At 36.9% G+C, this 14,856-nt stretch overlaps 1 protein-coding gene across 1 annotated transcript in view; it reads right to left on the bottom strand.

Moving 5' to 3' along the window:
* Window positions 1-871: 871 nt before the first annotated feature.
* CBLL1 (Cbl proto-oncogene like 1) overlaps window positions 872-14,856 on the bottom strand; it is a 20,077-nt gene continuing 6,092 nt past the window's right edge. Inside the window, exons 2-6 of the mRNA XM_077758341.1 lie at window positions 13,252-13,419; window positions 9,882-9,982; window positions 9,393-9,476; window positions 6,682-6,755; window positions 872-4,423 (exon numbers count right to left, since the gene is read on the bottom strand). Of these exons, the coding sequence (XP_077614467.1) occupies window positions 3,388-4,423; window positions 6,682-6,755; window positions 9,393-9,476; window positions 9,882-9,982; window positions 13,252-13,419 (1,463 nt within the window). The 3' untranslated portion in view covers window positions 872-3,387. The remainder of the gene's footprint in view (window positions 4,424-6,681; window positions 6,756-9,392; window positions 9,477-9,881; window positions 9,983-13,251; window positions 13,420-14,856) is intronic.

The following is a 14,856-nucleotide window of genomic DNA, read 5'->3' as shown; positions in this document are numbered from 1 at the left end:
CATAAATCTACTTTGGTCAAAATATAGTATGATTATGTAAAACCGCCTCAACTGACATCAATATTTGGTGGCTAATCTAATAATTAGAAAATTATATTTTTGTTCTTGGTACTTATGTTTTTTTCTTATGTACAGCTGACCCCCTCAACAACACGAGTTTGAATTGCACGGGTCCACTTTTATACACGAATTTTTTTCTGTACAGTACCGTAGTTTCTCTTTGTTTGAACTTATAGGAACATTTTTTCTAGCTTCACGGTAAAAATACAGCATATGATACATATAATATATAAAAGATGTGTTAACCAACTATGTTATCAGGCTATTATTACAGTTTTCAGGGAGTCAATAGTTATACGTGGATTTTCAACTGTCCAGGGGGGGTTAGCGCCCCTAATTCTCACGTTGTTCAGGGTCAGCTGTACTTTTAACATAGGACTGTTTCAGAATTTTAATGAGATGGCCTATAGGACTTTTCCAAAGAGGTATATACTCATCCAGTATGTTAGAACAGAGTCAGCAGCTCTGTATGCCTCATGTAGTAAAGTTACTTATTGTGAGTTTGAAAATACGTTCAATTATCCTTTGCATTTATCTGTCAGTGGTCTCTAGTTAGTATTCACACAATAATTTTGAGCAAATGATATTTACAGGGCAACACACACAGAGTTTCTTACGGTTTTTGCAACTGGCATTTCCCCCAAATACTATGTTGTATTGTGAACAAGCACACTCACATTCGACTTGCTGGTTTTAATCTCAACAAAAGTGAATCTGACTTTATGGTAAAAGTTGTACCAACACATAAACCCAGAACATTTTGCATTCTCCCAAATGTGTCAACATTAGGTAAAAATTCATCTAGGCAAAATAGTATTTATGCTTCCATTTTATTGTTTTTAAGAATTAAACTGCCACCTCAGTAGTCTTAAGAGCAATATAATGAAACATACATACATTTAATTTAGACTTATGTCCATCATAGCTTCAAAGGCTTCCCTGAAATAAGGCTGGGATTCACATCTTTTTCCATAAGGAAATAAACACTAACAGTAATTTTGTTATCCTTCTACCCACCAACCCTCATTCAAACAGTAACGGGATGAATTCAAGTCTAACACCATTTAAAAATTTTGTCTGCTACAACACATTCATCTGATCTGCCTCCCTGCATAACATGTATTTTTTTAAACCTAACTGAAAATAAATCATTTTTTAAAAAGTCTACGAGAATTCTCTTAAACATGTGGGAGTTTACCATGATACTAATTATTTTGTCCAATACATAGGCTAAGTGGCTTCATACCACATTCAACTCTAGTGAATTTCAGTAAAAACAGAAGCGCTCCTCATAAATGGCTGAGAAGCCCTAAAATGAATTTGGCTATGTTCTTATTACGAGAAACAAAGAACGGTAATGGATTTTTAACAGTAATATTTTAACAGCTCCTAAACAGGGGCATGAAAAGGAATCAAGTTTGCACCAGTCCAAGTACCTACAGTAATAGGAGAGAAGCACTCACCACCACCATTTCACACTATTTCATATTTCACTCCCATGCTCCTAAGAACAAGAATTTCTCACTAGATATACTGCATTAACACTGGACTCTCAAATTGCCAGATGTGAAAAATCACTCCGTGAACTTAAAAAAAAAAAGTGTCTTAGTTATCTTCGGCGGGCAAGGTTGAAATAATTCATTTCGCCTACCCCTAACTTCAGCTCCAAGTTCCAAGATGACTTGGCATCTCATTCTCTAAGACGAAAAACTGTTTTGCCTGTGCCTGACAGAATCCAATGGTAAATTAGCCATCAGTTCACCCTTTGTCAAAAAGAAATGTTCTAAATGTATGCACTACAAACTATTTAAATAAATGATATCTGCATACTACATTTTTCACGTTTATATTATGCACCATTTTAGGGGGGAGGAAATACTTCACAGGGGTTTATTCAGAGGATATAGGATCATATCCCAAGAATGTTGACTTATACACGAGTTCCGTATAAAATGTAAGTGGCCGTCTTAGCTGGACTGCAGCAAGCCCCTATAATGCAAATGCTGACTATAAAGGCACCTTATAAAGCTCTGAAAATCACAATTTAGTCGTTACTTTCCTCCAGTACAAAACCATCTGGTAGTCTGCACCGGTGACTCCATTTCAAAATGTTCCAAGTTTTCTACGGCTTAACCCATAAAAGAGACAGGAAATAATAGTTTTGAAATTTCAAGTGAGAGCAAAAAAAGAAAACCCTTATCACACAGTAATGAAACCTGAGCAATGCAAGTTTGTGATTACAAGAATGTCCTTCACGAACACAATACTCCTCTACGGCGTTCGAATTGTACTTTCAAACTCAACAAACCAGAACCCACCCACAGCACAGGATCAAACCCCACCATGAAATGAGGAACTCTATAAAGCCTATTCAGCCCTAAATATTCAGTTCGAGACAATGAGCAGAATAGAACACTTCATCTACAGAACACAATTTAAACAGTTCTATAAAAGAATGTTACTTAAGATTAGTAAATGTGGTGCATCATGTGATTCCAAGCATTCAGGAAAAAGCATTAGCGAGTAACAGTACCCCCAATGGCTTGGAGCCCGTAGAGTCAATTACTTTGGCCATATCTTCCCCAATAATTACTAATGTCTTTTAATATTATGAACATAAATATATCTTAGTACTGGAATTCCAATGTATTTTGGTGCTCCTGAGGCTGCCCGAAAATGAAAAGGCATCCAAGTGAAGTGCATTATATACTTAATATACCTCAAAATTTCAGTGCCTAAAATGTGAAATAATTCTCTACCATTTAACAGTCTGCCTTACAGTAAATTCTAGATTTTTACTTTTAGGATTTTATTGTAACTTTGGGAAATTAGTGGTAAAACATATGGTTTTTAAAAAACAGTATGTGGCTGCACTTAAATTCACATAAAAATAGCATTTTTTACAACCATTTGGAAATTTAATCCTTTTACACAGGTTAACAAAATGTATCACAAGAAAAAAAAACTGAACATTGGATCGAACAAAAGCAGTATTTCTGAAAGTGGAACAATGAAAAATTCTTCTCAAATTTTATACAAATGGTCACCTCTGGGTCAATTTACCACACTAGGGGAACAAAGTTGTTAAAATATAGCTGTGCTCAACTGAGCCGCTTATCTGCACTACAGTATATAGTACTTGAAATCGATCCTAAGGTCAAGATTTTAAACCACTGTAAGAGACAAGACCCTAAGTGTTTTACGGTCACCTAGGTAAGAGGTGCTTCTCCTTCCCAGAACAGTCAAAGCTTAATTAAAAGATTGACTACACATAAGTTGTTGTTGTTTTTTTTTCCTCATCACGTCTTCAGTTCAAAGTACTATTAATCATTGGTAATACGGTCTATATCTTGTCTGATCTGGATGATGTGGTCCAGGAAGTGGGGTTTGAGAAGGCGGACCCTGCATTCGTGGAGGAGGAGGAGGCCCTCTCGGTGCAGGCCAGATACCAGGACTCATCCCTCCTGGCTGTGTAAATGGGGGGCTCAGAGTTCCTTGATCTTCAGTGAACTGGGGTAGAGAGCTGGGGTTATAATGGTGAGGAGGGGGTGCAGTTACAGGCGGACCACCGTGTTGAGGTGGGGGAGGTCCTGGAGGAGGGTGGTTCATATAAGGTGGCATCTGGGCAATGATATGTCCAGGGGGAGGGGTGATTGGCGGTGGAGCAGAGGTCATGGGCGGAGGTGGAGCTTGGCTATAGACCAAGTGAGGAGTGCCTGCGGCCTGGGGAGGATGTGGCAGTGGATGGCTTATTGGGGGTGGAGGAGGTGGGGGTGGTGCGTAATGTTGCTGTGGAGGCATAATATGATGAGGGTGCGACACCACCGGTTGGCCCTGATATTCAGGATGGTGGTGAGCAGGTGCTGGGGCAGGAGGTGGTGGTTCTCTAGCACCTGAATTGGAGTCATCCTGAATAGGGACAGTTATTAAATTGCTGTGTTTTCTTGTTGAAATACGAAAGGTTTCCTGACTGACCGAACGAGGCGGCGGCGGAGCCATGGCCAACTCTGCCGGCGGAGCACGGATATCCTCATGGGGCTGATTATAGTGCTCGTGGGGCACGTGCTGCAAAGGAGGCGGCGGCATCATGATGTGCTGCTTTGGCGGAATATGGCTCATGTGGTGTTTGTCCGGCGGCATTATGAAACGATCAGGGATTTCGGCCGGTGGTGGGGCGATAGGAGGGTGGACGTTTTCAAGGGAAGCACGGGGGACGGGTTTCCCAGCTCTCATGTGGCGGTGGTTGATATGAGCCTGCAAGTCTCTCTGAGACAAGTATGTTCTCTTGCACCCTTGCACGATGCTACACATGAAGAGAGAGCCTCGCGTGCACTGCTCAATCCGCTGCACAGGATCACTGCAGCTGAATGAGAAGAGGGAAAATGGACTGACCAAGAGCAGACTGGAAAAATCACGCACAAAATCTCACAATTACACCCGTTTTTCAAACCTGTTGTGGAAAACATTGCAAAAGTTCACAATTAAAGGTTACAGTTACTGTACGTGAACCTTTCGTCGCTCCCACTCTGTGTGGCCTGTCGGCTTCCTATTAAGCATCTGCCCGTCTACCAACCTTGGAACTCTCCCTACAAATAAAAGTGTTCATACACAGAGTATGTTTTAAGAAAAGACCTATTGTTTCTAAGACCTAGAGTTCGCTGACTGTCTCAAACTCTATGCTTTGCATCCATCTGCACAAACATCCAGAAAGGATGAACCAAAGATCTGTCATAGTCATGGAATTCAGACCTGTACGGTATTTATGGGGCAACAAGTATTTGCTGAGCAAACAACATGAAGTAAGAGACGCTGCAAGGACTGCAGAAGTGAGGAGGGTCATCCTGACCATCAGGGTTCTTAACACTAAACAACGTAAACAATTTAAATTCAAACCCTGACTATCAAGAGTCCCTTAGGGAAGAATAACCAGACAACTTTACTACTAAGAAGCATTACCCACTCCTTTCTAAACTGTAAGCACTAAATTTAACTCAACATTTTCTTAATGACTCAGGGTCAAAATGATAACTATTTCTCATTCACTATATTTAATCCACACTTGCCTTCAGAGTCTTTTGAAATAGTGGAAAGAGGACTGAACCGGGAATCTGAAGAGCGGGGACCAAGCGCTGGCTCTGTAATCTTGGAGAAGTCATTTAATCTTTTGGGTTATTTCTTCATCTGCAATATGGGGTTAACATATGTACTCTATCTAACGAGGTTTTCTTCAAATCTACTTTGCCCGACTTTAAAGAGCATCTTTGGGATAAATGAAACAATGCGAGTGGCGGAACCAAATCACTAGTTACGTACTACGTACGCAGGGCACTAGCTACTATCACAGAATGTGTGCATCAGTGCATCTGAGACTCTATTAAATGGCTCTATATTCCTGAGTTTGAGTTGTGTCTCTATTTCATACAGCCTTGCTGCAAGGACGGCACTCCTTGCTACTAGCAGGCTTTCCTTTAGTGGCCATCTGGTATAGTTCTCATTTTTTTTGCTTCTAATGTGCTGTAAACTCAGAAAGAGCTCCACACGAACAGGATGTAAGGCACTTTCTTTTGGGTGGTGCTTAAAGGCAATCATACATAATATTTATATCAACTTGGGTTGCCCTTTCTTCACTTCCTGATCTGAGTATGTTCTCCAATAGCTAAGGGCCGACCAGTGAGGTGCTTACTGGAGTTATTTAGTATCTGGAAAACTAAATTTCCTTTTCAATATTACCATTAGAACACTTACTGAATCATCCTCTCTAGCTCAGTGATGCCAATCTTCCTACATCATAAGAAGATATCATCCCTTACAACTGTCCATAATTTTGTTATCAACTCATTCTACTAACCTTGGAGCAGCTCTGACACATGTCATAAGGAGTCTCAGAAGTCTACAACTGCTCCAAGGGAGGTGTTCTCAAAGCTTTCTCAAGCCTTCTATCAACAGTTTTAAACTGATATAAAAATTCCCAATTTATTCTGGAACTTTCAAGACCGTATCGAACTGCATCGGTATCAATTCAAACCTCTAGATCTTCATAACTTGTCTGAGCCAATACCATGATGGTGTCCTAAGATATACTCAAGATATAAATAATCAGATTTGAAGGTAATAAATAAGAGCTTATACTTACACAGCACTTATTATATGCTAGGTACTACAAATACAGCTCAATATACATACTAGTTTACTTCTAACAACAACACAGAGACATAGATACTATTTATTAGCTCCTTTTAACAGATGAAGAAACAACCTGTCACATGGCTAATAAGTGGCAGAATAGGGATCTGAAGCCAGGAATTGTAATTCCAAAGTCTATGTTCTCAAGTCACTGCTTGATACTACCTCTCTAGTGTCCCATCAGAAAACAAAACAACTGTTTTGGTTTAGAACACTAATTTTGTGATGACACATAAATTTGTTTTGGCCAATGTGAACACTCAGATAACAGCTTCCTAGCCCTACCCTAAGGAGAAGGCAGAGGCTCACAAATAAAGAGGAGCCACATCTATGTATTTGATATCCTGCTGCTGACTTACATCATGCTCTGATCTTAACCTAGATTATAATTTATCACATCACAAACTTTATTATTTAAAAATTTAATGATAATCTTACCCTGGACACATCTTATCTCCTTTTTTTTCATGTAAAATTGCACAGTCATAGCAAAACACATGCTTGCATGGAATCTGTGAACAGAGACATATTACAGGTGAGCATACTCAACAACATACACTATTTCCATAAAACATAACCATAAGCACAGTGACCTGGACATACAAGGCACCTGAAAATTGTTCACTATGATCAACATTGATTAAGTACTAATTACAGAAAAGCAAAAGTTAACCTTTTTCAGTAACAAAGCCCTTTGAGAATAAAATGAAATCTTAGGCCTCTTCCTCAGTAGATAGATACATATGCATCTGCTTACACTTTCTGGAAGTATAAACGCTCTTAACTTCATCCGTGGTTCCTACAGAGGTAAAGATCCTGAAGAAGCCCACACTACCCAAAGCAATCTACGGATTCAATGCAGTTTTTCACAGAACTAGAACACAAAATCCTAACGTTTGTATGGAACCACAAAAATCCCCAAATAGTCAAAGCAATCTTGAGAAAGAACAAAGCTGGAGGTATCACAATCCCAGCTTTCAAATTATACTACAAAGCTGTAGTAATCAAAACAGTAATCAAAACTGGCACAAAAACAGACACAGATTAATGAAACAGAATTGAGAGCCCAGAAATAAACCCATGCATATACAGTCAATTAATCTAGGACAAAGGAGGCAAGAATATACAGCACAGAAAAGGCAGTCTCTTCAATAAATGGTGTTGAGAAAACTGAAGAGCTACACGCAAAAGAATGAAACTGGACCACTTTCTCACACCATACACAAAATAAACGCAAAATGAATTAAAGACCTGCATGTATGACTTGAAACCATAAAACTCCTAAAAGAAAACATCGGCAGCAATTTCTTAGTAACCTTCACATTTTTCTGGAGGTCTCCTCAGGCAAGGAAAACAGAAGCAAAGGAAACCACTAACAAAACGAAAAAACAACCTACTGAATGGGAGAAGAAATTTGCAAATGATACATTCAATTAGGGGTTAATACCTAAGATACATAAAGGACTCATATAATTCAACATCAAAACCCCCCACACCCAAATAATCAGATTAAAAAATGGGAAGAGGACCTGAATAAATATTTTTCCAAAGAAGACATCCAGACGGCCAACAGGCACATGAAAAGATGCTCAACATCACTCATCCTTAGAGAAATGCAAATCAAAACCACAAGGAGATATCACGTTACATCTGTCTGAACAGCCAGTATCAAAAAGACAACGGAAACATATTGGCGAAGATGTGGGGGGAAAAAGGAACTCTCATGCGCTGTTGGTTGGAATGTAAACTGATGCAGCCACTATGGAAAACAGTATGCAAGTTCCTCAAAAAACCTAAAAACTGAAGTACCATACAATTCAGTAATTCCACTTCTGGTAATTTACCTGAGGAAAACAAAAACACTAATTCAAAAAAGTATATGCACCATTAGTGAAGCATTATTTATAACAGCCAAGATAAAGAAGATGTGGTACATAATACACAACGGAATATTACTCGGCCATAAAAAAAGAATGAAGTCTTGCCATTTGTGACAACATGGATGAACGCAGAGGTGTTATGCTAAGTAAAGTCAGTCAGGCAGAGAATGGAACCTAAAAAACAAAACAAACATAACAACAACAAAAAGAGAAACAGTCATAAATACAGAAAACACACTAGTGATTATGGGGGGGGCAGGGAGGAGGTAAAATAGGTGAAGGTGATTAAGAGGTGCAGACTAAAGAGAGAAGTCACAGGGATGAAAAGTAAAGCACAGGAAATACGGTCACTATGTTATAGCAACTCTGTGTGGTGAAGGGTGATAACCACACCTACATGGTGAGCAGTAAACTGTACGTAACTGCCATTCACTATGCTGTACGGCCAAAACTAATTTAATATTGTATGTCAACTGTACTTCAACAAAAATTTAAAAAGTAAAAAAAAAAAAAAAATTAAAAGAAAAACTCCCAAAGAAGAATACCATAACCATGTTCTAGCTTATCCTGTTCCTCCTGGAACTGTTCCAAAGCAGTCAAGTAACAAGTATCTCCTACGTTTAATAGAAGTAGCATTCTTCCCTGGCAGTGAATGAACTTAAAAAAAATCTAAAAACAAATCAGAAGGACACAGTAAAATGATGTTAGACCATTTTAACCCACTCTGCGTTACTGTTGTTCAGCTATGGTACACAGCAAGGCGCGGGTGCACAGTCCATGCCCTCTGCAAGTACACATCACTGAATTCAATCTTCTTCAGACACAAATGTGAAACTATTTTGTATTAAGGGAGGATATGTCAAAATTACTATAAAATTACAACCAGGGTTATAATTGTTTTTAAGGATTAGAATTCAATATTATTAGTTTTACATTAAAAATTATAGCCTTCAGAAACAACGGACTTTATTCTTTAAACAAGAAGAACACATCTTTCCTTAATAAGCTAGAATAAATATACACTAACATGCATCAAAAAGTCCAAAGAAATTCATTTTCAGTAATTATTTTTCAAGCAATTCAAGAATTTGTCAAGATAATTATATTAAATGCATTATTATCCCAAAATTTCCCTTGGCTATTTTACACTTAAAATGTCACAAACTTAAGTCATTAAACAGTGATAAACCCACCTACTTAAATGTCAGAATCTCACCTCTAAGCAAAAGTTTACAATTACTGAAACAGACTTAATTTAATTGTACTTACCATTCGCCCGTAGATTTTGATCGGCAATCCACACTTGTCACAGAAATGAACTGGCGTATCATCCTTTTCACCTAAGATGTTTATCTGTTGAAATGATAGAATTAAAATTTCCTTTTTAAGCATTTCTAAAAATTATAATTTTTGCAATGAATTAGTTAGTATTTTGTAAAAGTTGTTACAACAATTAGAAGTAAAGGTTTCTTGGCCTAATTCCCCCATATTCCACATGATTAGCTGTGCCACCATTCGTTTCCTTTTCCTTAATGTTTACGGGTATTGATTTTACTTGACTTTACTGACAATTACTTTGTGATATTTTTGAAAGTAGTGGAAATAGGGCATTAAAAGACAAATGATTTGAGTGTGCTAAAAAAAAAGCGTGATTGCTGTAACAAAAGTTCATACCATTCTTTAAGTATTCTGATGGTTCTAAGAAAACATTTAAAGTATTTTGTAGTTCTAATAAATATTCTTATTTTTAGTTATTACCTGGAAGTCCCAAAAGAGGTGTCCAGGAAATCTTCGCTGGTTTCCAAACAGTTCACCCCCTTTACAGTCATATCGTTCTTCTTCATTATAATCAAATCCTTCTGAGAAAAGAAAGTGTTAACTATTAACTTTTCAAATCTTAAATTTCACTTTGGAAGTACATGTACAGGGCACCGCAGACCTGTTCACCCACACGCCCATAGGATGCCTCTCAAAGCTCCTCTAAGGACAAGATAATCACGAGTAGTTTAAATCATTACAACATCAGCTAGAAATGATCCTGGCAACCATCTAGTCCAGCTCTCTTACTTCATAATGAGAATACTGTAGTATGGAGACCCATAGTAACTCAACACACAGATTAGATGGGAGAGCCAGCAACAGGCTTCAGAACTCTTCGCTTCCATTCAAGTGCTCTTATTAACTCACCAGACTCTCTCTAGTATAAACCCTTACTAATTACCATCATCACACTTGCTGCACAAACTTTTAGGATACTGATCACTTACTGTAATCTACCTACAAAAGTGGTATCATGTTGCAAGAGGCTGATTTTATTGCCAAAAGCATATAATGAAAATATAAAGAATTCTGCAGGGTTTTCTTACAACTAAGCAAATTAGCTATCCTCTTCTTCAGTCTTAAAACTGAAGCTGACTTTAGGAGTAAGAACATATTCATACTTTGTCCTTTCAACGAAAGCCTCTCTCTGGTTTATCATCCAAATGGCAGAAGCCATATCATATTTATTCACAGTATCCTCCTCTCCACTGTATGTATCAATGGAGTTATGAAGATCACAGGGGCTCAACTTCTCTGACCTTGATGGTAAGCATCTCATCTCATACAAAAGAACAGAAAACCAATGGGCAGCCCAATGGTAATTCTAGGTAGAATCCAATTACCTCAAGTAAAGCTGAGAAGGCAAATCTATCCCTCCAAAATGCCAGGCTTCTCATGACTCTTTCAGCCCTTGGGTAAACAGAGTAGCCCAAGCGCTCAAGTTTTAACTTTACCCACATGGCTAAATTACAGTACCTGTGTATAGACAGACACATGGACATACACACACACAGGGAAGCAAGGCTTTTCCAGTGCGCTAATTATTTCCGATACAAAGTATAGAGTTCAAAGAGTATTCTTAAAAGTTACAAATAAGTTACTTACTCTAGGCTCTTATATGGCCCATTTGTACTTTATAAAACGCTGCTGGCATCTAAAACTCAAAATAAGGAAGATCAATTCCTCTCATCTAAAATACTGAAAAATTACTGTGTAGAACAACAGCCAAGGAAATGAAGAGCACAGTAATCATTTTTCAGTTGTTCAACCTGCACTCCCATCATTAAACTATACATATATACACCATATTAGCACCCACAACTCCCTATTTTGATCAAAGGCCTAGAAAAAACACCACTTACTATTTTTTTACCCCAATTAGGTAAATCAAAAGCATTCAAAAATTATCTTCAGCCTCAGTTGGCTCTAGTAGGAGAGAAACTGGTAACAATAGTTTCCTCTAGAAAGGAGGGTGAGCTTGGGAGGGGAGAGGGGCAGAATAAAGGGATATCTGAGGGGAAAAAGACAGAAGGGGAATTTTAGCTTTTTTGCCTTATTTGGACTATCATAACAAAAATTTATTTGTACATTACTATGTACTTTTTAGAAATTAAAAGAAACAAAAAGATCAAAGAGAGGGCACCCTAAGTTATGGACAGTGTAGCAACTGCCCTAAGTTATTACCACAATTTAGAACATTTTACTTCAAATGCTCTTGTTTAGATTGGGGAGACAGACCCTACAATAAAAGGAGCCATAAAATGAGCTATAATTAAAACATTTTTATTCCAAAAAGAAAAAGAGACAGATTGCTGGAATAGAAGGGAAAAATCTAGAAGTTGACATTAATACTTTTAAGCCTTTAATGCAGGATAATAGTGGGATTCTTATTCAGCACAAAAAAGACAGATTATTCAATGGCTGAGACAAATAGCTAGCTGTTTTAGAGACAAAATAAATAGAGCCAGACTCCAGACTCCTACTTTTTTTTTTTTAAAATAACCAAAAACCATGTCCATAAATGTCCAACAGCAGGGATCAGCTAACTTTTTCTGTAAAAAGCTAGATTAGCAGATATTTTAGACTGTGTAGGCCATATGGTCTCTTGCAATTACTCAACTATGCCATTATAGTGTGAAAACAGCCATAAACAGTACTCAAATGAATGAGCATGGCTGTGTTCCAATAAAACTTTACAAAAACAGGGCTGGATTTGGTCCACAGGCCATGGTTTGCTGACCCTGTACTAACGGGTAAGATGGGAAAACCATTTTCTGCTCATCAAATAGAAAAAAGTCCTTTCTAAGAATTTGATAAAACCCAGAAGTCATAACAGAAAAGACTAGATTGGATATCTGACAACACAGAATCTTCAAACTTCACTGCAATAAAAATTGTATATATAAAATGCAAAAGACAAATGGCGAGTATACACAATATATGAGAAAAAGCCAACTTAATAATTTGTAAAGAACTCAGAAAAATCAAGAGAAAGACAATAATACAGGAAAAAAAATGGTTAAAAGATCGAACAGGTAGATCCTAGGCAAAAGAAATATTTGATACTATGAAAAGAGATATACACATAACTCCTTTCATAATTAAAGAAAATGTGTATCAAAATGAAAACTTTTAAAGGTTAACAGTCCCAATATTGATGTGTGGGAATATAAACAGACTCCTCGTATTTTTACGAGGAGCCCTTTGACGGTGTCTGTTAAATTCTAAAATGTACAGCATCCATCACGCTGTAAAATACCCAAATTCATACAAAGTATGAATTCCACACCAAGTATACACGCTAAGCTATATGTACAAGGAGGATATTTCCTGCAACACTGTTTTTAACAGCAAAAAATTTAGAAAGCTCATCAAGTAAGTTATGGTATATCTATAAATGAAATACCCAAACCTATTTTCTTGAATGATTACAACTGCACACACTGATAAGGCAAAATTTTAAATGTATCTTACCTGGGAAAAGGGCAGTTTCACATTAAAAAGTTACGATAAAAAAAGCTGTAAGAGAAATTATTTTGGTGCAGTATTATCAAGGCAGGGAGACAAATTTTATGCTTTTAATATTATGCTTCTGGAATGTTACTTAGGGTTTTGTTTTGTTTTTTTTAACGATAGGCAGTGTTACTTTCAATAACAAAAGAAAAAACCAAAAGTATTATATAGGAAGAGAAAAGCACATGAAAAATGAACACCGCAAGATAAAAGAAGACCTTAACTAAGTAAGACCACGTGGATTCTTTGGTGGAATCCGATACACCGGACAGGTCTGTCAGCTTAAACCAATTACCTTCATCACCAGCCGGAGCCTTTGAAGGCATCCTGTTTATAGTCCTGGGAGTTCGAGGTGCAGTTTTGGCTTTGTTTCCTTGTTTGGAGATGAGTTTTATAGGAATTCGTCTTCGAACATCAAGACCACCCAATGATCCAGAACTATTAGTGCCTTGTAACTCATTGTCTGTCAGGAAAAAAAAAGTTGTAACTTCTTTTAGTTTTCCTTTCTGAAGGTTATTCTGCCACAGGTATTAAAGTAACATACCCAACATTATAAGGGCTGAATATCTGAGCTCTGATTTTAAATATTATATCATATACATCTAAGCATTAATTTTCTCTACATTGGATAAACCCTTAAAGCAATGCTTTTTGAGACAAAACCCTTTATAAAGTTGACAAAAGCTACAGAACCTCTCCCTAAAAGCAGACAATAAAAATTTTCATGATTCCAGAAGAGTTTACAAAAACATAAAACCTTTTATAAGCCCAACAACTTGTCTTGAACTTTAAGAGATTTTTTAAGAAAAAAATAATTAATAATAAAAGGAAGGAGGAGGAGGAAAAGAAAGTAAACCATCCCTATCTCCAACAAGCACACAAAATACTTGTTAAGTTAGAAAAGTGAATTTACATCAGGACAATAAAACAAAACACAAAACTAACATTGACAACAGCAAAATTAAATAAATAATGCATTTGAAAGCAAGATTAGTTTTAAGGAAAGCGATTATTCCCTTAAGTGTAAAATAGTTTCTCGAAAAAGTTTTCAGGAGTAGTAAGAATTATTACACTATTTAGTAGCAGAAACACACAGTGATATATTCGTGCTACAATCTTTATAGATATATACATGTGTGTTATTCTAAGCTGCATCGTAATGGGAAATTAGAGTTTAGAAGGATACAAGCTTTCCGTAATTCAACTAGATCTAAACAAGGGACACTTTCTAAGGCCTTCCTTGTTATTGGCTATTAACTCATTTCCCATGAGTAACAGGAGAATTATTTCATATAACTGACTCCATTTGAAGGTTAATAGTCCCTTTTTTTCAAGTCTATGACAAAATATTATAATACAGAAAATATTCACTTTTACCCACCAAAGACACAAAGGGAAATGTCCCAAAATAGTAAATGCAAATAAAATAATTTTTAAAAATAGTAATGTTTTACCCTGCAGGGGACAGTGCAATCAAGACTGATGGGCACACTGCGCACATTACATTCAGTAGAGCCAAATTTGCAAGTAGTCACCTAGTGTCACTGACCTCCAACGCTCCTAGACTTACAGACACATGTTCAATTCACATCAGTCTGCACTCTTTCTGAACAAGATTTTTTTTAATTCAAAATAGGTCCTTAAAAATTAATTTAAATATCTTTCAGTCTACTTTCTATTACTCTTACAATAGCTAATCCTCAAAGAAAAAATTCATGAAAACGAATGATATGGATAGCTAAAATCTTGAATTAGGATAAACCCAACTCGATCAACTTTCAACACTTCACTAAAGGTATTAAAACAAGGTGAATAATGTATTCATCTGTTTTCATTCTAGTTACTTACGTAAAAGTATCTACAAGCAATATAATAGCCAAAGGATGGATATGACAGAATG

This window comes from Crocuta crocuta, unplaced genomic scaffold (genome assembly GCF_008692635.1).
Source record: "Crocuta crocuta isolate KB4526 unplaced genomic scaffold, BGI_CrCroc_1.0 scaffold103, whole genome shotgun sequence".
Taxonomy (NCBI): Eukaryota; Metazoa; Chordata; class Mammalia; order Carnivora; family Hyaenidae; genus Crocuta; species Crocuta crocuta.
This window is presented reverse-complemented; position numbering and strand designations above follow the sequence as displayed.